This window comes from Capricornis sumatraensis, chromosome 4 (assembly GCF_032405125.1).
Source record: "Capricornis sumatraensis isolate serow.1 chromosome 4, serow.2, whole genome shotgun sequence".
In the NCBI taxonomy this organism is placed as follows: domain Eukaryota; kingdom Metazoa; phylum Chordata; class Mammalia; order Artiodactyla; family Bovidae; genus Capricornis; species Capricornis sumatraensis.
The window spans coordinates 95,584,820-95,612,522 of NC_091072.1; the positions used below are offsets into that span (position 1 = coordinate 95,584,820).

General features: G+C 35.1%; 1 protein-coding gene across 4 annotated transcripts in view; it reads right to left on the reverse strand.

The window, feature by feature from the left end:
* Window positions 1–27,703, reverse strand: part of USP15 (ubiquitin specific peptidase 15) — a 128,551-nt gene that overhangs the window by 69,891 nt on the left and 30,957 nt on the right. For all 4 annotated transcript variants that reach the window (XM_068971205.1, XM_068971204.1, XM_068971207.1 and 1 more), the window contains exons 3-4: window positions 19,663–19,793; window positions 6,737–6,863 (exon numbers count right to left, since the gene is read on the reverse strand). In XM_068971205.1, coding sequence (XP_068827306.1) covers window positions 6,737–6,863; window positions 19,663–19,793 — 258 coding nt within the window. The remainder of the gene's footprint in view (window positions 1–6,736; window positions 6,864–19,662; window positions 19,794–27,703) is intronic.

Genomic DNA, 27,703 nt, shown 5'->3' on the forward strand with positions numbered 1-27,703 from the left:
CCTCTTTTAGAATACTTGATTTTGGACAAAACATTATTTGTAAAATACTAAGTCTAACAATACATGTTCTCTTAAAAAATAAAACCCACACCTATCCTACATAATCAAACTTAGTTCAATAGCACTGTTTATGTTCTACTTAGCTTCTAATGCTCTTTAACAGTCTTACAGTGAAAGACAGTTTAATTAAGGCATTAATTACATAGTAAACATTAAAGTCTACTTCAAAACTTAAAGCAAACTAGCCAGAAGATTTAAAAAATTACATTAAATAACTATAAGTATACTGCTAATACTGCTTTGTATTATGGCAGCACTGATTTTTTAACTGCAGTGTAAATGTATATAGAAAAATGCACAAATCATCAGTATATAATGATGAACTTCCAAAGTGGATACACCTATGTAAGCAGTACAAAAAAACAGAAAATTACCTAGGAAGGAGGCTACAGGAAGAAGTCAAGGAAGGAAGGTCATTTTAGTCTTTCTATAAAAATGAATACTTGTTTCCTGATTGAAGAAATAAATCTTGCTCATTGCAAAAATACATAAAATACAAATAAAATGTCCACCTAGAGATAATCACTGTTACCATTTTGATATTTTTTCTTCTAGGCATTTTTCCTATTAATACATACATATTTATATGCATAATATATACAAGTAATGTGGAAATGTCCCCTTTGATTTTGAGAAGGGTAATGCAAAGGCCCTGAGATGGGGATGTATTTGGCATGTTTTAGAACACCAAGGTGCACCAATGTAGCTGAAGTAGAATTTTGTTGTTACAGTTGCTAAGTTGTGTCTGACTCTTCGTGACTCCATGGACTGTAGCCCACCAGGCTCCACTGTCTATGGGATTTCCCAGGAAAGAATAATGGAGTGGACTGTCACTTCTCCAGGGAATCTTCCCCGTCCAGGGATCGAACACAGATCTCCTGCATTGGTAGGCAGATTCTTTACCACTGAACTACTAGGGAACCCTGAAGTGGAATGACCAAGATGAAAATAAGATCATCAAGGTACTAATTGTAGGATCATACAGAATTTAGGTAGTTATGAAAGCATTCTACTTTATCTGATTAAGAAGAGAAGTCACTGACAGGTTGTGAGTAGGGAATTGGCATGATCCAACTGACATTTTAAATGCTCACTTTTGCTGCTAGTAAAGAACAAACTAAAGAATGTCAAGGATGGGAGTCTAGGTACTACAGAAATCCAGTCACGGTGATTAACAGTGGAAGCAACATTAAGCCGTCAGACTGAGAACAGATTCTAAGGAATGCTTAGAAGTTATGTTGCCAGATTATGCAGGTGAGAAATGAAAGGGAATCAGAATGATCCCAAGGGTTTTAGCTTAAGCAGTCAGAAGAGTGCAAGTGATGATTACTCAGACAGGGAAAAATAACAGAGTAGTATGTTTTAGGGGGAAGAGGAAGAGCTTAGTTTCAGACATGTTATCCTTAGATTTTCATCAGACACAGATGAACATATGGAATGGCTGAAACTGGAATTAAGGGAGAATTTGGGTAGGAGATATAAGAAATCAATATATAGAAAGGATTAAAAGCCAGGGTAAAACATTAAGGAAAAGAAAGGAGATCCAAGGACTAAGCATATCACACTGATATTTTGAGGTCAGAAATATGAAGAGCATCTTACAAATGACTTTGAGAAGTTGCAGCCAGTGAGAACTTGTGTGCTGGAGCAATGTGAAGAGAAAATATTTCTAGATGGAATTTTTGCTGGCATGCTAAGATATGCAGAGTACATCATGCAAAATGCTGGACTGGATGAAGCACAAGCTGGAATCAAGATTGCTGGGAGAAATATCAATAACCTCAGATTTGCAGATGATGCCATCCTTATGGCAGAAAGTGAAGAATAAGAGCCTCTTGATGAGAGTGAAAGAGGAGAGTGAAAAAGCTGGCTTAAAACTCAACATTCAGAAAACTAAAATCATGGCATCCGGTCCCATCACTTCATGGCAAATAGATGGGGTAACAGTGGAAACAGTGAGAGACTTTATTTTCTTGGGCTCCAAAATCACTGTAGATGGTGACTGCAGCCATGAAATCAAAAGATGCTTGTTCCTTGGAAGAAAAGTTATAACCAACTTAGACAGCATATTAAAAAGCAGAGACATTACTTTGCTAACAAAGGTCTGTCTATTCAAGGCTATGGTTTTTTCCAGCAGTCATGTATGGATGTGAGAGTTGGACTATAAAGAGGGCTGAGCACCGAAGTATTGATGCTTTTGGACTGTGGTGTTGGAGAAGACTCCTCAGAGTCCCTTGGACTGCAAGGAGATCCAACCAGTCCATTCTAAAGGAAATCAGTCCTGAATATTCATTGGAAGGACTGATGCTGAAGCTGAAACTCCAGCACTTTGGCCACCTGATGCGAAGAACTGACTCATTGGAAAACACCCTGATGCTGGGAAAGACTGAAGGTGGTAGGAGAAGGGATGACAGAGGATGAGAGAACTGAATGGCATCACCAGCTCGATGGACGTGAGTTTGAGTAAGCTCTGGGAGCTGGTGATGGACAGGGAAGCCTGGCGTGCTGCAGTCCATCGGGTCACAAAGAGTCAGACATGACTGAGCAACTGAACTGAACTAAGACAATGAAGACTTCAACCACTGGATTTACTAATGTAGAAATAATTAGAGACCGTGACAGAAGTAGAATCAAGTGAGTGATATAGGTCTGATCTAGTGAGTTTGAGAGAGAATAGGAGCAGAAGAAATGGCAGTCAGAAAGCAGTTTGCTTAAAATGATATATGGCAAGTGCAGTTGTAGATAATGTCAGCCTAGGGTGTATTTATGGGAACTGGTGATTGAGTCTGAGTGCAGATCAAGATCACCAGAGTGAGAATGTCAAGGTATTGAGAAGATGTGCATATTTCTATATATATTAATCTGACAATATTAGGCAGTTAATGAAAAGGATAAAGGGATAAAAAAGTATTAACACAGAAAACATAAATAAAATTACTGTGACAAACATTTCTTTTTTAAATAAGAAAGTTAAGCAATTCTATTAATAAAATTTAAAACAAATCACTTTTCAAATTTTATAATAAAATTATTTTTCAGTGGTCTTGAGAAAAAAAACATTTTATCTTTCTTATTGAAACATCTTCAATATCTAAATATATCAATTTAGGGAGAAAAATATTAAAAGGCAGAGTATTTTGGTCCTGAATATGATAAATTATTTAGATCCTACCTATGGCTGTCATCATTTTTATTATAAATCAATGCAGGCATTTTAGCTGAAAATGGAACATTTTATTAATCTGGTAAAAACCAAAAACAAGTGCTTATATTTTTAAATTCTGTTTGTATAATTTGTATACTGTAGTCAATTCTAAAGGAAATCAGTCCTGAATAGTCACTGGAAGGACTGATGCTGAAGTTGAAGCTCCAATACATTGGCCACCTGAAGTGAAGAACTGACTCACTGGGAAAGACCCTGGGAAAAACAAGGCAGGAGAAGGGGACAACAGAGGATGAGATGGCTGGATGGCATCACTGACTCAATGGCCATGAGTCTGAGCAACCTTTGGGAGTTGGTGATGGACAGGGAAGCCTGCCATGCTGCAGTCCATAGGGTTGCAAAGAGTCACACACAACTAAGTGACTGAACTGAGCTGATATTGCATTTTATACACATAGCTATTCTGATCTTCTTAGATTGAGAAAACAACATTCAGGGAAAAAAAATATACATCTCATATTTCCTTTCTTATCAAATTCTATATTGCTTCAAAACTCATTTGCTCTAGAAAAACAAAATCAACCCAATTAACACTTGTACAGATTGTGTAAAGCAGAAAATTAAGAGGTGAGACTCTGATATAAAAGGTCTAGTTAAGGAGTCAAAATACTGGCTCTATCACCTGGTACCAGGGTGAATCTTCATAGATTACCTAATCTTTCTAAGCCTAGGTGTCATCACCTTTAAGATGAGGGTACAATAATGTTGAGGTTTAAATAAGAAATTTCCTATCAAGTGCCTAAAACATAGGAAGTACTCAGTAATTGCTAACTACTATGATAATTATAACGCCATGAAGCTTCTAAAATTCCTCACTTAATTAATTTTAATTTTTGCAAAACTTATCACTTAGAAAGCAAACACGTTCTAATACAGATTTTCAAATTTTTAAAACTAGGACCTATGGTAAGGAACTGTGACCCAGTTTACACATATATGTAGATATTTTGTATTCTGGTATCTTCCGTTCTCTTTATCCCCCAATGTTTAATGACCACAAAAGTACAGATAACATAGTTTAAAAAATCATTCCAATCAGTAAGAAGTGTCAGCTATATAAAAAATCTACTCATATACAATTTTAAGGCATATACCCAAAATATGTAGCATTTTAAAGTATTAGTAAATTTAAACTATGCAAATTAAAATCTATAAAATCATAAACTTTTTGAAGCAGAGATTCTTTACAAATTATCTCCTTGATAATTCTTGGTGGTGGTGGTGGTGGTTTAGTTGCTAAGTTGGGCCTGACTCTCATGAGCACATGGACTGTAGCCTGCCAGGTTTCTCTGTCCATAGGATTCTCCAGGCAAGAATACTGGAGTGGGGTGCCTTACCTAGCACCTAATGTAAAGACTCTGAAATACTTGTTTTGAGTTCAGAAATTAAAACCTAGATCTTCATATAAAGAGTTTTAAAACATTTTTTCAGTAAATTGATGTTCTAAAATAAGATTTTTATTGCCTCATATAATTTACATGTAATTTTCCTACAGAAATGAGGTAAGGAACAAAGAAAATAAAAGAAAAACAAAAGAAACTTTAAAATAACTAGAAAACATTATTTACATCAAACATTTAAAAGGTTATTTATATTCTAATTGGCTGTAAATTTCAGAAATTAAGTCTCTGAATTAATTTTAATAGATAATCTTTGTTGGATACAGATTCTTAGTGTGTACATTTTGATATCATGATTGATGTAATTCATAAATTATATTTAAAACTTTCAGTTTTCAGGATGTAGAAATGTTTTACTTTCCTGAATATGTTCCAAAAACTGAGAAGTGCAAAAGTTAAGTACTTTATCCATTATAATGTAATAAAAAAGACATTTATATGGAGTTTCTAACATTTTAAGCATTCTTTCAGAAAGATGACTGTATGAGTTTATTGAAATTGCATCTCAACTTATAAATGTTTTAGCTAAATAAAGAGAGGGAGAATAAAAAATTCATACATAATATATGGCAGAAACATTAGGATTAATCAAGCATTAGGTACCGAAGAATGGTACTACTTCATGAAACTTGTGGGTTAAAAGTATTTTCTTGCAGTGAAATGGCTAAGTGGTGAAAGTCAAATGTACTTATGAAATTCAGAAATATTTTATTTAAAATAAAGTGTATCTAATGACTGACTTCAATAAGGAAAGTTATAATCTCGCTTTCTTGCTGAATTCTACACTGTTATGTCCTTCTTCAGTGACCATTTACATTTTACAACAAGATCAATGTTATTACCAATAATTTTCTTTTCTAAGAACTTTATTTGAAAATAACTACTATTTGTAATTTTTATTTTCAGTTGTGTCATCAAAAAGTACTGCAATTGTTAGTAAATATATAACCATGTATTTACAAAGCATTTTATTCAATTTATTCCTTTTTAAAATTGAAGTATAATTGGCACGCAGTATTATATTAGTATTAGGTGTGTGACATAATGGTTTAAAATTTATATACATCATTAAATGATCATCAATAATTTATCAACTGGTGATCTATCAACCAGCATACAAAGTTAAAAAAATTTTTTCCCTTGTGACGAGAACTTTTAAAATTTACTTTTTAGCAACTTTTAAATTTGCAATATAATATTACTGATTACAGTCACATGCTGTACATGAAATCCTCATGATTTATTTTATAACCAGCAGTTTATACCTCTTAATTTCCTTCACCCAAGCCCCAAGCCCCACTCATCTGGCAGCCAATCTGTTCTTTGAATCTATGAGCTTTGTTTTGTTTATTCAATACATCCTTGATCTAAAATTAAAGTGTAGCTTTCAAGCAGAATTTTAAAAATTTACATATATTTTAACATACATCTATTTGTGTAGATAGGTAAATATATGGGCTTTCTTGGTGGCTCAGACGGTAGATATATAAACATGTGTAGATATATAAATATATAGACAGAGTTAGGCACACATATTTGATACTATAATTCTGTAACCTACCCATTATATAAAAAAAAATCAGTAAGTCATAATAATGATAAGCCCACTGCCTTACTAGCTATTTAATTGTATTTGGACTCCCAAGAATGAGAGAAAAACAAATTAAACAAGTCATTTCTCATGCTAAGGGTAAATTATTATGATTAATAATTATGTTACCTGAAAAAGTTTTACCTAAGCAAGTATTTAAAGTTCTACATTAATTTATAATTCATGTTACAAACATGACATATATTTTCAAATGCTAAATTAAAATTATTTTTTAAAAAGTAAAATGGCACAAATATTAAACTCATCTAATAATGTAAAGTACATCTAGAAAGGATAAACAGTTCAACTTTAAGCTATGACATATTGTATCAAGCTTGGAAATCTGTAATATCTAAGGATAAACCTTTAAAATGGTTTTTATCTTAGTAGCATAGAGTGAATAGAATTTTAAATAAATTTTGAATAGCAATGGTTTAACAAAGAAACAGGACCTTGCATTACCTATTGTGTCAGCTTTGCTAAATCTCCGTGTTACAACATTGTTCATGTTTCCATTTTCACAGAGCTTCAATTCTGTGAGATATACTTCTACTTTGCAGTGCTTTACAAACATACCCTGTTCAACCACCTAGAAAACAAAACAAACTAGTGTCAGCTATAGCTTGATATATCTTACTGTTGTGAATAACATATCTCTAAAAAGACTTTAGAAAAAGCAGATCTCCAGTGAAAAAACCATAACTATTAAAACTCATCAATATAAAAGATACTGGATAGCTGAAAAAGAAAGGAACATTTTTGGAAATATTAATATTTAACAGAATATGAACAATCATGATACAAATATTAACAGACAGTATAGTAAGGCATTCTACTACTCTATGGAGATACTTTGGTATACTATAAATAATGGATACACCTAGTATTTATAAGAAAGTGCATGCAAAGTGTAAATACGGTTTGGATTAAAGATACAGACATACTTTATCTTTTAGCACTTGATCTCAAGCAAAAAACCTTTAAAAACCACTTTAAGTTTTATATAATTTCAGCTAGCAACAGCTATAATAACACTCTGTATGTTAAAATAAATCTTTTAAAACGGTAACTCCAAATTACTGTTGCCAAAATATTCAGCTATGCCATGTAATTGATATGTTAGTTTTCCATCCTAAGATGACTTTGTTTGACCTTTAAATGCACACTGAGTAGTTCCAGGCAACAAATGAAAGGGGAAAAAAAGCTGCTAAACATGCAAGCAATAAAGCAGAAAGAGAAAAAAATGTATATATTAGGGTCACCTTTTTAAAATAAGTATATTTCCTTTTGATCTTCTAAAGGTTAACTGTAGGATTTCAGTCATGAACACTGTTTCTGAAAATAGTAATCAGCCTGATACATGATACATTAGACAAATATGGCAAATGGGAGGCTCCAAATGACTGTTGTACCCACTTGCTTATTAGCATCAATTCAGTAAGGGAATCAAAATTTGTCTTTCACTTGCAGGGAAGTTGTTTCAGCTCAAAAAGTTCAAAGGTAGTTTGCTGGTATTTAAAATGTCCAATTCAATGCTAATTTTTATGATACTTTTATCATATATATTCTCCTAATCATACTTGTTACATTTCTAAAGTAATAGTGTGCAGTTCTGTAATGAATGCATTATATAAACTAGCATATTACTGTCTAAACCAGAACTAATTATATTTGTTTTATATCATATTTCAAGTTAAGCACGAAGCAAAGGATATTACATCATTTATAAGACTAATGAAGCTATAAAGCTAGGAATCAAATATTCTTAACAATCAGAAATTTCTGCTCTGGGACTCAATATTCGAATAAGAATCCTAAATTAAGTTAGTTACTAATCATCAGTAGGTTGCCAAAAGAGGTACTCACAGGCCTCATTTTATGCAGTGGGTGGAGGGGAGCTAACGAAATTCTAACAGTAGAGCAGGTAATGGGATAAGTAAACAGCATAAAATTTTTTTAAAAAAAGAAAACCGTCCGTTATGATTTACATTGAGATATGTATTCTCTAAGTAAGCAGTTTCTTTTCCTAGAAAGAATCTGGTGATCTAACTGTCAGAAGCTCACTGTCAACAATAAACAAACATTAATTCCCTATTTCACTACTATATATAACACAGACAACCAACAAGGATCTATGGTATAGCACAGGAAACTCTACTCAATATTCTGTGCTAATCTACATGAGAAAAGAATCTAAATAAGGATGAATACATACACATATATAACAGACTCATATTGCTATACACCCCAAACTAATATAACTCTGTAAATCAACTATACTCCAATAAACTAAAATTTTTTAAAAATTAAGATTACTTCAAAACCCACTCTTCATTAGGATTCAGAATTTTTTCATTTTTTTCTTTTCTCCAACATCTTACAGTGCTAATTAGCACTACTCAGAATACTATTACTGTACTTAGAAGATATTTTACTGTTTCCAAAAGCAGTGTATTAAAAAGCAGTTTTTTTAAGCAAGATATGAATTTGTCCTCCAACAATTTTTATTTGAAAGAATCATACTACATGAATGATTAAAGACTGAATACAACAGCACTGCATCAGAGAAAAATAATTAGCATATTTATATATTAGTGTCATAATATGTACATTACTTGTTCATTTAGTAACTCCTTTATATTTGTGTATATAAAGTATCCTATCTTATTTAAAAATGTTTGTGCTGAAAATAATCTTTAAAATGATGGCTATTAAGACTGTAACAGGAAGAAACAGGCTTATAAAATACAGGATACAAAGTTACATTTATCTAGTTAAAATATACATTTGAAATAAGACAGAAAGGTGAATTTTCAGAAATAACAGTTATGTTTCAGAATTAGAGATGATAGCTAAAGTGTTTTTTCCTTAGGTGAATTATAATATTTCTCTACATTATAGATAAGGAGCAAGCACAAGATGAAATCTGTGCTTGGATTCTATTAATTCATGGCCACAATGAAGGTTAAGTTTCTTTACTAAGTTAGTTACGGAAATACAAGTTAAAGCTGAATTAAAATGAACATAATTTCCATTCGTTCACTTTGCTTTGAATACTAGTGGGCAATATGACTAAAGTCATGAAATATACCTGATAAACCTAATGCAGTCTACTCTTTACAGTGGCTTATGAAAGAATTCACTTCAAGTGCCTACTTCTCCCCTCTTGGAAAGAGGAAGTAATTTCTAAAGAAATCTGTTACTTCAAAACAATTTGATAACACTGGGCCTAATGGACACATTTACTATTTTTGAGGAGTTATACTCATTTTAGCAGCATTTACTAAGTACCTAGGCTCAGTGTTAGAAATACACAATGAATTAGACCCCTTGAAATCAGGGTAACAACACCTAATGGTAAAAAGACAGACAGACTAGTAGAGAAGTATAATACAAATATGAAATCACAAGTGTTAATGTATAACACAAATCTTACTTGTAATATTCTATACAAACACTTCAGGATACTTTAAAAACAAGAACACAAACATAACCATAACAATACTATCACACCTAAAGTATTAAAATGAATACCTTAATATCAAATATCCATTAAATCAAAACCAATTAAAATAAAAATGATTTTTAATATCAATCCAAATAAAGCCCATACACTGCAACTGAGAAGTCTCAAGTGTCTTTTAACCAAAAAATTCACCATCTATCTTCTTATTCTTGCAATTTTTAGTAGGACTACCTCATAGATTGTGAGTTATATTCTAATAAGATGCAGATAATATCTAGTTGCCTCTCTTTTTATGATGTTGGTGGCTCAGATGGCAAAGAATCTGCCTGCAATGTGGGAGACCTGGGTTCGATCCCTGGGTCAGGAAGAGCCCCTGGAGAAGGAAATGGCAACCCACTCTAGTATTCTTGCCTAGAGAATCCCATGGACAGAGGAGCCTGGTGGGCTATAGTCCATGAGGTCACAAACAGTCGGACATGACTGAGTGACTAGGCAGCAGCAGCAGACATTAATTAACCAGCACCTAGATCAGAGGTGGGGCTTCCCTGGTGACTCAGTGGTAAAGAACTCATTTGCCAATGAAGGAGACAAGGGTTCAATCCTTGGGTCGGGGAGATCCCCTGGAGAAGAAAATAGCAACCCACTCCAGTACTCTTTTCTGGGAAATCCCATGCAAAGAGGAGACTGGAGGGCTACAGTCTATGGGGTTGCAAAAGAGTCAACAAAGCAACTAAACAACAACAGACCAGGGGTGGGCTGACTGATCTACAGGCTAAAACTGACTCTTTTTTTTTTTTGTAAATAACTTTACTGGAACACAGTTATTCCCATTTGTTTACCTATCACCAATGGCTGTCTTTGCACCCAAAACAGCAGAGATGAGTAGTTGCCAAAGTGAACATTTTGGCCCATAAAGCTGAAAAGATTTATTGTCTTTTACAGAGTAAGTTTCGTGACCCTTTGACCATTAACTCATTAGGTCTTCAATTTTGCTAGTAGTGTTTGGTAATTTTCATTGTAGAAAAGCAGTTTTTTAAAGTTTTATTTCTTAGTACTTTTATCTCTTCAGTTCAGTTCAGTCGCTCAGTCATGTCCGACTCTTTGCGACCCCATGAACTGCAGCACACCAGGTCTCCTTGTCCATCATCAACTCCCGGAGTTCACTCAAACTCATGTCCATCGAGTCGGTGAGGCCATCCAGCCGTCTCATCGCAACATTATTTTAAAATTCAACTTTGTTGATTATATATAATTGGTTTTTCTACTAATATAGTTACCTTATATCCATCCCCCTTGTGAAACTTAATTATTAATTTTAGTGGCTTATTTGGTAGAGCTTTTGGAATTTTCAACATATACAATTATGTCTTCTAAAACCTTACAATTTTACTTCTTCGTCTTCAATCCTTATTCTTTTAGTTCTTTTCCTCACATTACCAACTGGCTAAGACCTCTAATATAGTTATCCTTCTCTTGTCCATGATCTGAGAGGGACAGCTTTGAATACTTTACCAATAAGTATTGTCTGCAATAGCTTTTTATTTCTAGCTTAAAAAAAATCATAAATTGATTTATCAAATGCATTTTCTGCATCTACTGAGATGGTTTTTCTACTTTATTCAGATAATACTAAAATTATAATAAGTGATTTTCAAAGTAAAATAAAAATTCTGTTTGAAAAAAATCCATCCTGGCTATTTAAACTTTTTATTTTGTATTGGAGTATAGCTAATTAACAATGTTGTGATAGTTTCAGGTGAACAGTGAAGGGATTCAGGTGGACATACACATGTATCCATTCTATTCCTGCAGCCTGGCCATTTTTAACTCTTTTTTTGCCCATTTCTGGCCTGGCTTGGTAATACTGTGTTATTAAATATTTGTAGAATATTCACTGGTGATGTCTTCTGGATTTAACAGTCTTCTTTGTGAAAAGATGTTTATTTAACAATTTAGCTTCTTTATTCAGACATGGCAATTGAGATTTTCTATTTCTCACTCAACACTAGTGCATTCTTCTCTAGACATTTGACATTCTTCTAGACATCTTTCCATTTTACCTAAATTTTCAAATTACATAAAATTGTTCAAAATCAATCTTTTAAAAATGTCTTTGGACTCTACTATGGTATCCCTCTTTTCATTCCTAATACAGAGGATTTGTGCCTATTTTCCTTTTATTCTTGATCACAGTCTTCCCAGGACTCATCTTTATTTTACTAGTCAAATTACAATGTTCTTTATAATGAGTCAACTTTGGTCATTTAATGCATTTTTTTTTTCTGTTTTATGTCTACTTCATACTAGTTCTTCATTAGTCTTAATTTCCTTTTCTTCTTTTCTTGAGACACAGTCTTCCTTCTTTTGCAGTATTTACATTCAAAGGATGACATTAGTCATTCTTTTATGCTGTATAGTTAGCAGTCAGTTCAAAATATGTCTAATTTTACATGTTAATCCTCTATGACTGAAGAATTACTTAGAAGTACATTGTTTCATTTCTAGGTAGCTGAGAGATCATCTAGTTATCTTTTTGTTACTGACTTGTAAATTCCTTGAGAGACAGAAAATACACTGAATAATTTCTAGCATACAGTACTGGAATTTGCTTGATGGCCCAGCATGTGTTAAAAAATATTTGTATCCTACACTAAGTGCAGTACACGTCAATTAGGTCACAGTGGTTAATCATATTCATATCTACTTTCAAGCTTATTCATGTGTTACTGGCAGGCCTCTATTCCTTTGCAGCTGTTGGCAGAGACTTCAGTTCCTCATCACGTAAGTCTTTCCATAGGCTGAATGCATAACATATGGCTTCATTCAAGAGTGACTGATCCAAGAGAGAGCAAGAGAACACTCCCAAGTTAGAAGTGTCAGTATCTTTTATAAACAAATTTTGACAACATGTAATACTATCACTTCTGCTGTATTTTACTAGTCACAGAGACCAACTCTGGGATGATGTAGATTACATAAGAGTATGAATAACAAAAGGTGGCAATAACCTGGGTGCAATCTTCAAGGCTATCTCCCACAGTACACCCTCTAGTACCAATAAAGTTATTGTCCCTGTCACCAACATGCAAAAACACTCCACCCCTGCAAAGCCCCCAACTGGTCTTATCCCATTATAGCATCAACTCAAAGTTCAGACAGCTGTCATCTATATCTGATGAAGGTACAGATGAAGATCCTTGGGTATAAGTTCCTTAAGCATCTCGAGCATGGGTCTATGGATCTATGGGCCTGTGAATGAGAAGATAAACTTACTGCCCCACTTACAACCAAAATAAAATGGTGGGGAGGGCAGAAGATAATCTCAGACAGGTATTTCTGTTAAAGTGGGGAAATGAAGGGGTACAAAGGAGTTATTAGTCTACAGAAATTCTGAAATCCACCCGAGCAAACACTGAAAAGTTCCTTGATTAGGGCTCACTCTTGCCTTGACCTGAAAAAATGATTCTTCGTAACACCTGGTTCTGTTTTCTGAGTCATCTTCTTTCATGAAAGTTAGCACACGTTTGCAGTTGAGTAAATTCTTAGTCTGATTCCTGCTTCTATAAGTCTGGGAGGTCAAAGGTTTCTAAAATTTTATACTGTCTCTGCAGTCCAAAATGGCAGTGGTTCTTGAAAACACTGTGGATCTTCACTGGATTTCACTGGAGTTTCACCCAGGAGGCAAAAGTCACAACCACAAATGTTCTCTAGGTAAGTCCTTTCTACTCTGGGTTTTTATCGAGGTTCAGGGACATCAACCTGAAGCTTCTTACAAGCCCTATAGTCCTAAAAGCCATATATTGAAGGAAGTACAAAGTACACCCTGAAATTCCTTAAAGGGCCTTTAGTCTAGTTAAGTCTTTAAGTCTAGTTAACATTCATCACCTTACATAACTACATTTCTTTTCTTACGATGAAAACTTTTAAGATCTTCTAGAAGTCTTCAGTTCAGTTCAGTTGCTCAGTCGTGTCCGACTCTTTGCGACCCCATGAATCGCAGCATGCCAGGCCTCCCTGTCCATCACCAACTCCTGGAGTTCACTCAGATTCACGTCCATCGAGTCACTGATGCCATCCAGCCATCTCATCCTCGGTTGTCCCCTTATCCTCCTGCCCCCAATCCCTCAAAGCATCAGAGTCTTTTCCACTGAGTCAACTCTTTGCATGACATAGCCAAAGTACTGGAGTTTCAGCTTCAGTCCTTCCAAAGAAATCCCAGGGCTGATCTCCTTCAGAATGGACTGGTTGGATCTCCTTGCAGTCCAAGGGACTCTCAAGAGTCTTTTCCAACACCACAGTTAAAAAGCATCAATTCTTCAGTGCTCAGCCTTCTTCACAGTCCAACTCTCACATGTATACATGACTACTGGAAAAACCATAGCCTGGACTAGACGGACCTTAATCAGCAATTAGTCTCTGCTTTTCAATATGCTATCTAGGTCTTGGTCATAACTTTTCTTCCAAGGAGTAAGTGTCTTTTAATTTCATGGCTGAAGTCACCATCTGCAGTGATTTGGGAGCCCAAAAAATAAAGTCTGGCACTGTTTCCACTGTTTCCCCATCTATTTCCCATGAAGTGATGGGACCAGATGCCATGATCTTCGTTTTCTGAATGTCGAGCTTTAAGCCAACTTTTTCACTCTCCTCTTTCACTTTCATCAAGAGGCTTCTTAGGTCCTCTTCACTTTCTGCCGTAACAGAGGTGTCATCTGCGTATCTGAGGTGATTGATATTTCTCCTGGCAATCTTGATTCCAGCTTGTGTTTCTTCCAGTCCAGTGTTTCTCATGATGTACTCTGCATATAAGTTAAAGAAGCAGGGTGACAATATACAGCCTTGACGTACTCCTTTTCCTATCTGGAACCAGTATGTTGGTCCATGTCCAGTTCGAACTGGTGCTTCCTGACCTGCATACAGATTTCTCAAGAGGCAGGTCAGGTGGTCTGGTATTCTCATCTCTTTCAGAATTTTCCACAGTTTATTGTGATCCACAATAAAAGGCTTTGGCATAGCCAATAAAGCAGAAATAGATGTTTTTCTGGAACTCTCTTGCTTTTTCCATGATCCAGCGGATGTTGGCAATTTGATCTCTGGTTCCTCTGCCTTTTCTAAAACCAGCTTGAACATCAGGAAGTTCATGGTTTATGTATTGCTAAAGCCTGGCTTGGAGAATTTTGAGCATTACTTTACTAGCATGTGAGATGAGTGCAATTGTGCGGTAGTTTGAGCATTCTTTGGCATTGCCTTTCTTTGGGATTGGAATGAAAACTGACCTTTTCCAGTCCTGTGGCCACTGCTGAGTTTTCCAAATTTGCTGGCATATTGAGCACAGTACTTTCACAACATCATCTTCCAGGATTTGAAATAGTTCCACTGGAATTCCATCACCTCCACTAGCTTTGTTCATAGTGATGCTTTCTAAGGCCCACTTGACTTGACATTCCACGATGTCTGGCTCTAGATTAGTGATCACACCATCATGACTGTCCGGGTTGATCTTTTTTGTACAGTTCTTCTGTGTATTCTTGCCACCTCTTCTTAATATCTTCTGCTTCTGTTAGGTCCATACCATTTCTGTCCTTTGTTGAGCCCATATTTGCATGAAATGTTCCCTTGGTATCTCTGATTTTCTTGAAGAGATCACTAGTCTTTCCCATTCTGTTGTTTTCCTCCATTTCTTTGCACTGATCGCTGAAGAAGGCTTTCATATCTCTTCTTGCTATTCTTTGGAACTCTGCATTCAGATGCTTGTATCTTTCCTTTTCTCCTTTGCTTTTCGCTTCTCTTCTTTTCACAGCTATCTGCAAGGCCTCCCCAGACAGCCATTTTGCTTTTTTGCATTTCTTTTCCATGAGGATGGTCTTGATCCCTGTCTCCTGTACAATGTCACCAACCTCATTCCATAGTTCTTCAGGCACTCTATCAGATGTAGGCCCTTAAATCTATTTCTCACTTCCACTCTATAATCATAAGGGATTTGATTTAGGTAAGTCTTGGTAATTTTCAAATATGCAATATAGTATTTTTAACTATAGTCACCACGCTGTACAACATATTCCCATGACTTATTTTATAAGTTTACACCTTTCTACCTAAAATCTAATCTTGAAAGTGATATACTGTACTATGATTCTGCTATATGTCACTGTCCACGAAGACTAGTGTCATACAAAACCAGTACAGACCCTGGTACAATGTGGATGGGGACTATACAATGCTGTGGCTCTGAAGAGGTGGAGACAATGGGGGTTGTCTTGGGGCAACTATCTGCTAATATTGTTATGTACATAATTTTATACCCATGATCCTCATAAGAAATTACTACTATTTTAAAGAGCCTACCTTAACACTCATTTATAGTATTTGCTTCTGCCAGTCAACATTTTTTCCTGTGTTTCAAATCTTCTATACAGAGTAAATTTTCATTCTGAAGACTATTTTTATTTCCATTGGTGCAAATATGCTGGTAACAAATCCTATCAATTTATCTGAAAACAACTTTTTTCACTATTATTCTTAAGGATGCTTTCCAAGGGTATAGAATTCAAGGTTAGTAGTTATTTTCTTTCAGTGTGTTGAAGATACGGCATTATTATTATATTTTATTCTGTCTTTCTCTTGAGAAAGCATCTGTCTTACCCTTACTTTGAAGGTAATAAATCTTTTTTTCTGCCTATTACCAGGGATATCTTTGTTTTCTTAACAGTTTTACTGTGTATGATTTTGTCTGTATTTTTTCAGCTTGGGATTCGTAGCATTTCTTTAACCTGTAGCATGATACCCTGAATCATATTTGGAAAATTCTCAACTATTACTTCCAATATTACTTTTACCCCATACTGTCTTTCCTTTCCTTTGAGGAGACCACTTAAATCTATGTTACGGTTATTCACTGCATTCCACGTATCCCACTTTTTTCCTTATTTTCCACTCTAAGTTTTAGTCTATTTTCTAATGGTATTATCAATTTACACATTGTTTCTTTTTAGTCTAGTATTTCACCCATTTAACCACAGATATACAAATATGAACTGTTAATGTGTCAACTTTGTAACATGTTTCAAATAAATCCAAATATGGTTTGGTCAAATAACAAGCACTTAATTCTTAATGTTTTCATATTCGTGTACAGTTTTAGAATTACATTTGGTTCTTTTTAACTTTTTTTTTTTAAACATAACAAGCACAATATTTTAAGGTTTCTAATACTTCTGTCATCTGGATTCCTCATGAATCTGTTTCCATTATCCACTGTTTCTCTTGGATTTTGGTTCCACTGTACTTCCTGCCTATTTGCCTGTTTTGTTTCTGGTTTTAAGCTGAATGCTTGATATTTCAAGTGAGACATTTTAGTGATGATCTGAGGCCTAGGAAGATGGTTAACTTTGTTTCTACATGAGAGCAGGGGTATTACCAGTTCTAGATTTCTTAATGCAATCAGAAATTAGTAAAATTTGAAGCTTCAGATTCTAAAAAACTAGTCAAGTCTATTCTTTTAAGTAAGTTCTACTGACATCAGGGTCTGTTCTTTATGTGAATCTACTGGGATCAGAAGCATAGCAAAAAGGGAAATTCCCAGACTTACTGATTTAAACTAAGATCGCAGCACCTGGTCCCATCACTTCATGGCAAATAGATGGGGAAACAGTGTCAGACTTTATTTTTGGGGGGCTCCAAAATCACTGCAGATGGTGACTGCAGCCATGAAATTAAAAGATGCTTACTCCTTGGAAGGAAAGTTATGACCAACCTAGATAGCATATTCAAAAGCAGAGACATTACTTTGCAACAAAGGTCCATCTAGTCAAAGCTATGGTTTTTCCACTAGTCATGTACAGATGTGAAAGTTGGACTATAAAGAAAGCTGAGCACCGAAAAATTGATGCTTTTGAACTGTGTTGTTGGAAAAGACTCTTGAGAGTCCCTTGGACTGCAAGGAGATCCAACCAGTCTATCCTAACGGAAATCAGTCCTGAATAGTCATTGGAAGGACTGATGCTGAAGTTGAAACTCCAATACTTTGGCCACCTGATGTGAAGAACTGACTCATTAGAAAAGACCCTGATGCTGAGAAAGATTTAAGGCAGGACGAGAGAGGATGAGATGGCTGGATGGCATCACTGACTCAATGGACGTGAGTCCTGAGTAAACTCCGGGAGTTGGCGATGGACAGGGAGGCCTGGCGTGCTGCAGCCCATGGGGTTGCAAACAGTCGGACATGACTAAGTGACTGGACTGAACTGATTTAAGTTTGAAGGAAGACATTTTAATAGGTACTCTAGATAGTTTAATATACACTAAAGTTTGAAAATTATTTTACAAGTGAAGCAAATTCCAACTGCCTCATTAAAAATAAATATATAACCTAATAGACTTCTTGGGCTTCCCTGGTGGCTCAGATGGTAAACAATCTGCCTATGTTTGGGAGAATCCAGGTTAAATCCCTAGATCGGGAAGATCCCCGGGAGAAGTGAATGGCTACCCATTCCAGTATTCTTATCTGGGAAACCCTAGGGATTGAGAAGCCTGGCAGGCTTCAGTTGGACATGACTTAGCGACTAAACAACAAGACTTCTTAAACTTTTTTCCTTCTCCCTATATGAAGTCTTCATGATCTTTATCTTCTTTAATTTGCTTATCAGACATAGAGTTCAAGAAATGCCAATAAGGCCTCTTTCAAGAAGAAATGTCAAAGGAGTTGTCAGCTGATCGGTTTACTATATGATATTCTACATTTATTAAGGAAAAAATATGTGTCATTAACGTTGAATTAATACAAGTCAATACATTTGAAGATATTCTAGACATAGGTTTTCCTTGACCCAGGAATAACAGTCTTCTTCTAGAGAGTTTTACAGCTAAATATTTTATCCTTCAAATGGTGAAAACACTCAGTTCTATAGGAACTATAGATAAAAACCATAGGCCATTATATATACACACATATACGTGTGTGTGCTCAGTTGTGTCCGACTCTGCAACCCCATGGACTGCAGCCCTCAAGGCTCCTCTGTCCATGGAATTTTCTAGGCGAGATTACTGGAGTAATTATATATTTATATATATATATGTATAAAATTTATTTATGGCTAGGATTCCTAGAAGAGATGAATCTTAACTTTAAATTGGCTATAAGATTGAGTGAAATTAAGGAACAAAACTAAACTAAATCAAAGGCATATTCACATTCTATTTAGAGAACAAAATTCAGTTCTATACCTAAACCACAGATATACAAATACAAACTGTTAATATATCAACTTTGTAGCATCAGTTTCAAATAAATCCAATTATGGTTTGGTCTACTAGAAGTTTAAACCCTTGTGTTATATAATTGGCTTTTTAATCATTTTTATGTGGAAATAAAACCAGATAAATAATTCTGCTCCCCCTGACTACACTATCAAATACTTGTGTAAGGTTGACAGATCTACCTTAAGTGCTGGGTATTACTCTACTATTGCAATACTGACACTTTCATAAATGACTTTTCAGTTCCCTAAAATAAAGAAAATGGGTCATTTTTAATGTTTCTAGACTGTAATTATAAAGCTTAAAATCAGGATAAGAAAAACAACTGCCTTTTCAAGTTTTAAGAAAATTTAAGTATGTAAACTCATGTGGCTTTCTAAAAGATCCTGAACCTTGCTACCTCTGTCCTCATTTCCTCACCTATAAACCGGGGATAATAATACTTTCCTTAGAAAGACTTTTCATGAGGATTAAATTAGTTAATAATGTATATGATGTGCTTATATCAATGGCTAGCATACAATGCACCCTCCCTCTATGTGTGCTAGTGTACAGTAACAAATTGATGGTCTTTTTCTCCAAGACAACTGAGGCTTCATAAGTCATGGAAATTAACAACAAAATATGAACTGTTTAAGAAGAATATTTCTATTCATTTCTTAATATGTACCTTTCGTGCTATTGGTTCCTGACCTTCCATCAATGTGTACCAGCTGACAAGTTTATTCCAGCCCTCAGTTGGCAACAGTATGTAATCCAATTCATCAATAAGGTGCTCCTTAAGTGACTGGGCATCGCCATCTACAAAAGAGAAAATAAAATCAATACCAAAAAAGAAGTAATACTACACAGCTCTAAATACTGTGGTCGAACATATTACAAATTACGTAAATTCATGAAGACTAATTCAGGTATTTAAATAATGAGTTTTGAAAGAAGCTCTGAAAAGGTTCACAAAGTTAAATCTAGGCATTTCAAAATAAACTGTTGCTTTACAAAGTTCAGTATGTACCATTAGTCAACCAACAGTGTTTTAAAAAGTAACTTTTCTATTATTTAACTCTTAAATAAATACTAAACTGTTGGTCAGAGGATCCCAATGAAGAGTGTTTCCCAAATATTTTGAGTATCAGAGATCTGTCACACAGTAATAGTGATCACTCCAGCATTAGCTGATGAAGAAGATTCAGAAACAAATCAATAACCTTTTACAATGATACCAAAGCACATGGGCTGAGAATCATGATGGAAATCACAAAAGGGTATCTCATTACTCCAGAGAGTCCACAATCTAGATTCCTCCACAGATCCAGAGTTGAGGTTGTTGCTCAGTTATGGTTCTAACTCTATGATCCATTTTCAAAATTCCAGTTGAACAGGGCAGGCCAGAGATCTGGAAGCAATACTGTGAGCTGTACCTACATCACAGTCCTAATCTGAGACTCACTGATTATTATTTGGTCCTTTACTTGAATTTCCAAAGTGTAGAAAACAGAAACAAATAGTTTACTGAGTTATTTGTAAATAACTCAAAAATATAAAGAAGATTTTCTCATTCTGAGTCAGCAGTGAATTAACAAACATGGGAAGCAAAATTGTTCCAGGCAGCATTTCAATGATAAAGTACTACTTTTAACTAGATACAACGATAAAAATCAAGAAGCAAGAGAAATGCTTTAAAAAAATTTATTTACTCTATGTAGGATCAATCTGTGGTTATAAAATCATACAAACCTTTGAGAAAAACTATGCTTCATATTGAACAGAAATGAGAACACTCTGAATTTTATATGAACTTCAATAGCTGGCACAAAGTAAGTATTAATTTTAAAGGTCAGTTTAAAAAATTCTTAGTTATAACTTTATTAAATTCTTGATGAGATTGACTATTTGGAACAAATTTTCAGAACCCTCTGAAAGTGAAACTCTCTCATGCATCATGTACTAAGTCATGTTATAGCAGATGATCATGTTATCTCAGTCAATTCTCAAAACAGTCCTATAAGATGAATATTTTAGATTAAAAAATACATTCAAAGAAATCAAGTAAATTGCCCAAAAAATTCACACAGAAAATTGTAGGTACAAGGAAAGGTACCATTATGGAAAATACTTTTATCTCAGTTGATTTTCAAAACAATATTATGAAGTAGATAGCTCCATTTTACTTAGTAAATAGATTCAGGTATTGATTTAACCTGCCCAAGCTCACATACAGAAAATTGTAGGCTAGACTCAAACATGTATATATTTACACTAATATCCATTTTCTTTCCACTATAATAGGCTGCTTCAAAATAAATTTAGGGAAAGAAAAAAAGTTTAAAAATTAAGATGTCTATGTTATTCTCCACAATAATTCAAGAGTCTGGGTAAATGATTTATTATGTAACAGAATCAAACAGTAATTTATATCTAGTTGTTGTTTAGCCACTAAGTTGTATCCAACTCTTTTGCAACCCCATGGGCAGCAGCCGGCCAGGCTTCGCTGTCCATGAGATTTCACAGTCAAGAATACTAAACTGGGATGGCATTTCCCCCTCCAGGGGATCTTCTCGACCCAGGGATCAAATCCATGTCTCCCACACCGGCGGGCAGATTCTTTACCACTAAGCCACCTGGGAAGCCCTATAGTGGATAAAATAAAATGATCAATTTTTGAATCATTTTTAAGGGAGGAAGAACCTTAAACACAGAACCTCTCATTTTTGTTACTTCTGTGTTTTTGATATAAAATTGATATCAAAACTGCTGAGATTTAAAGGGTAAAATTTGTTGTTGTGACACAGCAATACAAGTGTGAAATCATCATTACCAAAATGATAAATGTATCCATCAGCATCGCCCCTCACCCCCTGGCCACAAAGGCTTCCCTGTCGCCCATTTTTTTGGTGTCATCTCTCCTTCCTGTCCATCCAGGTTCACTGTCCTGTGCCCTGAAAACTGTTTATCTGTGTTTTCCAACTGTATACTAATTTGCATTTTCTAGATTATATAAAATTGGTATGTACTGCTTTATTTGGCGTCATTTATGCTGCATCATTATATTGAAATCCATCCATATTTTTCTGTGTCAAGAGTTCATTCCTTTTAACTGCCGAGTAGGATTTCATTACTTTATATGAACTTTCTGTAATTTGTTTATTCATTCAGCTACTGATGGGCATTTTGGACTGTTTCCAATTTTCTCTACAAGTAACACTGATATGAACACTCATGTGTAGGTTTTTTCTTCATTTCTCTTGGGTAAATACTGAGGTGTGGAATGGTTGGTTCCTATGGTAAATGTATATTTAGCTTTTTAAGAAACTGCAAGACTATTTCATTATCCAAAATAGTGTATGAAAGTTCTACTTGCTCTACAGCCTCATCAATACTTGGTATGGATTTATCTTTTAATTTGAATCATTCTAAATGATTCAAATCATGCACAGTGGGACCTCACTGTGGTTTTAATCTTCATTCTTCTAATGACTAGTGATGTTGAGTATTTTTACATGTGCTTTCTGAAAACACCACCTTCTCTGGTGAGGCATCTGTTTAAGCCTTTTGTCTATTTTTTCCACTGGGCTTTATGGAATTCTTTATTCTGCATATATTTTATCAGCTAAGTAATTTGCAAATACTTTCTCCCACATTGTGGTTTATGTTTTCCTTCTCTTAACAGTGTTATTTGAAGAAGCTTTTGTTAATGATGAATTACAAATCATCAATTTTTCCCTTTTTCAATTGTGTTTTTTAATTCACACTTAAGAAATCTTTGCCTAACATAGTGTCACAAAAATCTTCTCCTAATTTTTTCCTAAGAGTTTCATAGTTTTGGTTTTTACATGTTAAGTCTATGGTGTGTTTTGAGTTAATTTTGTATATGGTGCTGGGTGTAGGTCAAAGTTCACTTGTTTCTGGCAAATAGATACTTAACACTCAAGCAGCATTCATCTATTTAGAAGACTTCACTGAATTTCTCTTACATTTTTATGTAAAATGAATTGGCCATACATGTGTGGATCTACTACTGGCTCCTATAATATGTTCAACTGATTTACATCTCACACTATATACAAATACTAATTTAAAATTGATCAGAGACAGAAATGTAACCACCAAAACTCAAAAACTTTTAGAAGAAATCATGTCTTTTCTGATCCTGGATTAGGTGACGCTTTCTGCAACAAAATCACAAGCAACCAAAGGAAAAAAATAGATTAACTGGACTTCATCAGAATTAATTTCCACTTGAGAGGCACCATCAAGAAAGTAAAAGACATACACAGAATGGGAGACAATTTTTGGAAATCTTGTTTGATAAGGGACTAGTATCCAGAATACATAAACAACTCTTAAAACCTAACAGTAAACAGACAAATAACCCGATTAAAAAAAGAGCACAGGATCTGAATATTTTTCCAAACAGATATAAGCAGCACAGATATGACACTTAACATCATCAATCATTAGGGAAATCAAAATAAACAGATATAAAAATAACAAATATAAATCAAAGTAACAATAGATATCAGTTCATTGGAAAAGACCTTGACCCTTGGAAAGACTGAAGGCAGGAGGAAAAGGGGGCTAAAGAGGATGAAATGTTTGGATAGCATCACTGACTCAAAGGACGTGAGTTTGAGCAAACTCCAAGAGACAGTGAAAGACAGGGAAGGCTGGCACCACCAGGTCGCAAAGAGTCAGACCTGACTTAGCAACTGAACAACCACCACCATTTCATACCCATTAGGATGGCTATAATATAAAAGAATAGACAATAATAAAGTCTGGCAAGGTGTGGAGGAACTGGTACCCTACTTGCTGCTGGTGGGAATGTAAAATGGTGCCAACTATTTTGGAAAAGTTAAGCAATTCTTCAAATAGTTAAACACAGAGTTATTATATGATCAAGAACACATCTACACAAAAATTCATACATGAATAGTTCATGAATGAATTATTCATCCATAGCCAGAAAGTGAAAACAACCCATATGTCCATCAGTTGATGAACGGATAAATTAAATGTGGTATATCTCTATACAACGGAAAATTATCCATCCACTAAAAAAAGAATAAAATACTGATTCATGCCACATGAATGACACTTGAAAACTTTGTACCAAGCAAAAGAAGTCCAATACTATGGACACGTATTGTTTGATTCCATTTAGATGAAATGTTCACAAAAGGAGAATCCACAGAGACAGAAAATATATTAATGACTGCCTAGGGCTGGGGTCTTGAGAGGGGATGAAGAGTGACTGCTAATGGATATGAAGTTTCTTTCTGGGGTGATGAAAATTTTGTGGAATTAGACGATGGTGATAGTTGTAAAACTATGAATATAAAAAAGGAAAGCCAATGAATTACAGAATTTCAAAGGATGAAATTTATGGTGTGGCAAAGAGTTGGACATGACTGAGTGAAGTGAACTGAACTGAACCGAAACTCTCATTTTTTAAAAAGCCTAGTAGGAATGTGATTTGAAATTGTGTTGAATCTGTAGACTGAGTGGAGGAATTAAACAATACTGAGTTTTTTGATCCAATAACATAATTTATCTCTTTATTTAGGCTTTAATTTATCTCAGCAATATCCTGTAGTTTTTAGTTTACATGTACATAGATTTATCTGCATTTTATATTTTGGTGCTATTATAAATATATTTTTAAAATTTAAATTCATGTTAGTCCATTTTTAGTGTACAAGAAACACAGCTGGTTTTTGAGTAATGGTCTTGTATCCTATAGGCTAATTTCATTTCTTAATTCTAGAAGGTTTGTTTTTGTAGGTTTTATTGAATTTTCTACATAGACACAGGTATTCGTGAATAAAGGAAGACTTATTACTTCTTCCTATACAACCTGTAGATCTTTTACCTTTTCTTTTTGCTTTATTACACACTGTCTAGAACCTCCAGTACAATCTCAGCTTAAAGAGTTGAGAGTAGGCATCTTTGCTTTTCCCTGATTTTAGAGGGAAAGCATTCAGTCTTTCACTGTTGAGTATGTCATCTGTAGATGTCCATTTTCACAGATGCCCATTCTGAGGTTGAGGAAGTTTCTTTGTATTTTACTCTTTTATATAGTATTTTGGTAATGTTCTTTCTATATACCTATCCTCTTTATTTTTGGACTTGATTTACTAAAATTCTGTTAATAATAGATGCATCTATGTTCATCAGGGGTATACTGGTTGAGAACTTTTTTTTCTTGAAATGTCTCTCTTAGACTTTGGTATCAAAGTAATGCTGGTTTCACTGCATGAAGCAGTCTCTCCTAATTTTTGAAAAGAGCTTTTGTTGAATTGGCATAATTCTCTTAAACAGTACTGGTAGAATTCACTCGTGGCACCATCAAGGTCTGATGTTTTCTTTGTGAGGAAATTTTAACCTATAAATTCAACTTCTTTAATTGATATAGGGTTCTTCAGAGAATTCATTCTTTTGGAATGGGCTTTATTAGTTTTCATTTTTCAAGAAATATTTCTTTATTGTCCTTTTGCTATTTGTAGATTTCTATATGTATGGTACTAGCATGTGAGATGAGTGCAATTGTGCGGTAGTTTGAGCATTCTTTTGCATTGCCTTTCTTTGGAATTGGAATGAAAACTGACCTCTTCCAGTCTTGTGGCCACTGCTGAGTTTTCCAAATTTGCTGGCATATTGAGTGCAGCACTTTCACAGCATCATCTTCCAGGATTTGAAATAGCTCCACTGGAATGCCATCACCTCCACTAGCTTTGTTTGTAGTGATGCTTTCTAAGGCCCACTTGACTTCACATTCCAGGATGTCTGGCTCTAGATTAGTGATCACATTATCATGATTATCTGGGTCGTGAAGATCTTTTTTGTACAGTTCTTCCATGTATTCTTACCACCTCTTCTTAATATCTTCTGCTTCTGTTAGGTCCATACCATTTCTGTCCTTTATTGAGCCCATCTTTGCATGAAATGTTCCCTTGGTATCTCTAATTTTCTTAAAGAGATCACTAGTCTTTCCCATTCTGTTGTTTTCCTCTATTTCTTTGCACTGATCGCTGAAGAAGGCTTTCATATCTCTTCTTGCTATTCTTTGGAACTCTGCATTCAGATGCTTATATCTTTCCTTTTCTCCTTTGCTCTTCACTTCTCTTCTTTTCAGAGCTATTTGTAAGGCCTCCCCAGACAGCCATTTTGTTTTTTTGCATTTCTTTTCCAGTGGGATGGTCTTGATCCCTGTCTCCTGTACGATGTCACCAACCTCATTCCATAGTTCATCAGGCACCCTATCTATCAGATGTAGGCCCTTAAATCTATTTCTCACTTCCACTGTATAATCATAAGGGATTTGACGTAGGTCATACTTGAATGGTCTAGCAGCTTTCCCTACTTTCTTCAATTTGAGTCTGAATTTGGTAATAAGGAGTTCATGATCTGAGCCACAGTCAGCTCCTGGTCTTGTTTTTGTTGACTGTATAGAGCTTCTCCATCTTTGGCTGCAAAGAATATAATCAACCTGATTTCGGTGTTGACCATCTGGTGATGTCCATGTGTAGAGTCTTCTCTTGTGTTGTTATAAGAGGGTGTTTGCTATGACCAGTGCATTTTCTTGGCAAAACTCTATTAGTCTTTGCCCTGCTTCATTCCGCATTCCAAGGCCAAATGTAAAGTAATGCTCAAAATTCTCCAAGCCAGGCTTCAGCAATATGTGAACCGTGAACTCCCTGATGTTCAAGCTGGTTTTACAAAAGGCAGAGGAACCAGAGATCAAATTGCCAACATCCGCTGGATCATGGAAAAAGCAAGAGAGTTTCAGAAAAACATCTATTTCTGCTTTATTGACTATGCCAAAGCTTTTGACGGTGTGGATCACAATAAACTGTGGAAAATTCTGAAAGAGATGGGAATACCAGACCACCTGACCTGCCTCTTGAGAAATCTGTATGCAGGTCAGGAAGCAACAGTTAGAACTCGACATGGACCAACAGACTGGTTCCAAATAGGAAAAGGAGTACGTCAAGGCTGTCTATTGTCACCCTGCTTATTTAACTTATATGCAGAGTATATCATATTACATATTACATATTACAGCTGGGCTGGAAGAAACACAAGCTGGAATCAAGACTGCTGGGAGAAATATCAATAACCTCAGATATGCAGATGACACTACCCTCATGGCAGAAAGTGAAGAGGAGCTAAAAAGCCTCTTGAGGAAAGTGAAAGAGCAGAGCGAAAAAGTTGGCTTAAAGCTCAACATTCAGAAAACAAAGATCATGGCATCCGGTCCCATCACTTCATTGGAAATAGATGGGGAAACAGTGGAAACAGTGTCAGACTTTATTTTTTGGGGCTCCCAAATCACTGAAGATGGTGACTGCAGCCATGAAATTAAAAGACGCTTACTCCTTGGAAGAAAAGTTATGACCAACCTAGATAGCATATTCAAAAGCAGAGACATTACTTTGCCGACTAAGGTCTGTCTAGTCAAGGCTATGGTTTTTCCAGTGGTCATGTATGGATGTGAGAGTTGGACTGTGAAGAAGGCTGAGCGCCGAAGAATTGATGCTTTTGAACTGTGGTGTTGGAGAAGACTCTTGAGAGTCCCTTGGACTGCAAGGAGATCCAACCAGTCCATTCTGAAGGAGATCAGCCCTGGGATTTCTTTGGAAGGAATGATGCTAAAGCTGAAGCTCCAGTACTTTGGCCACCTCATGCGAAGAGTTGACTCATTGGAAAAGATT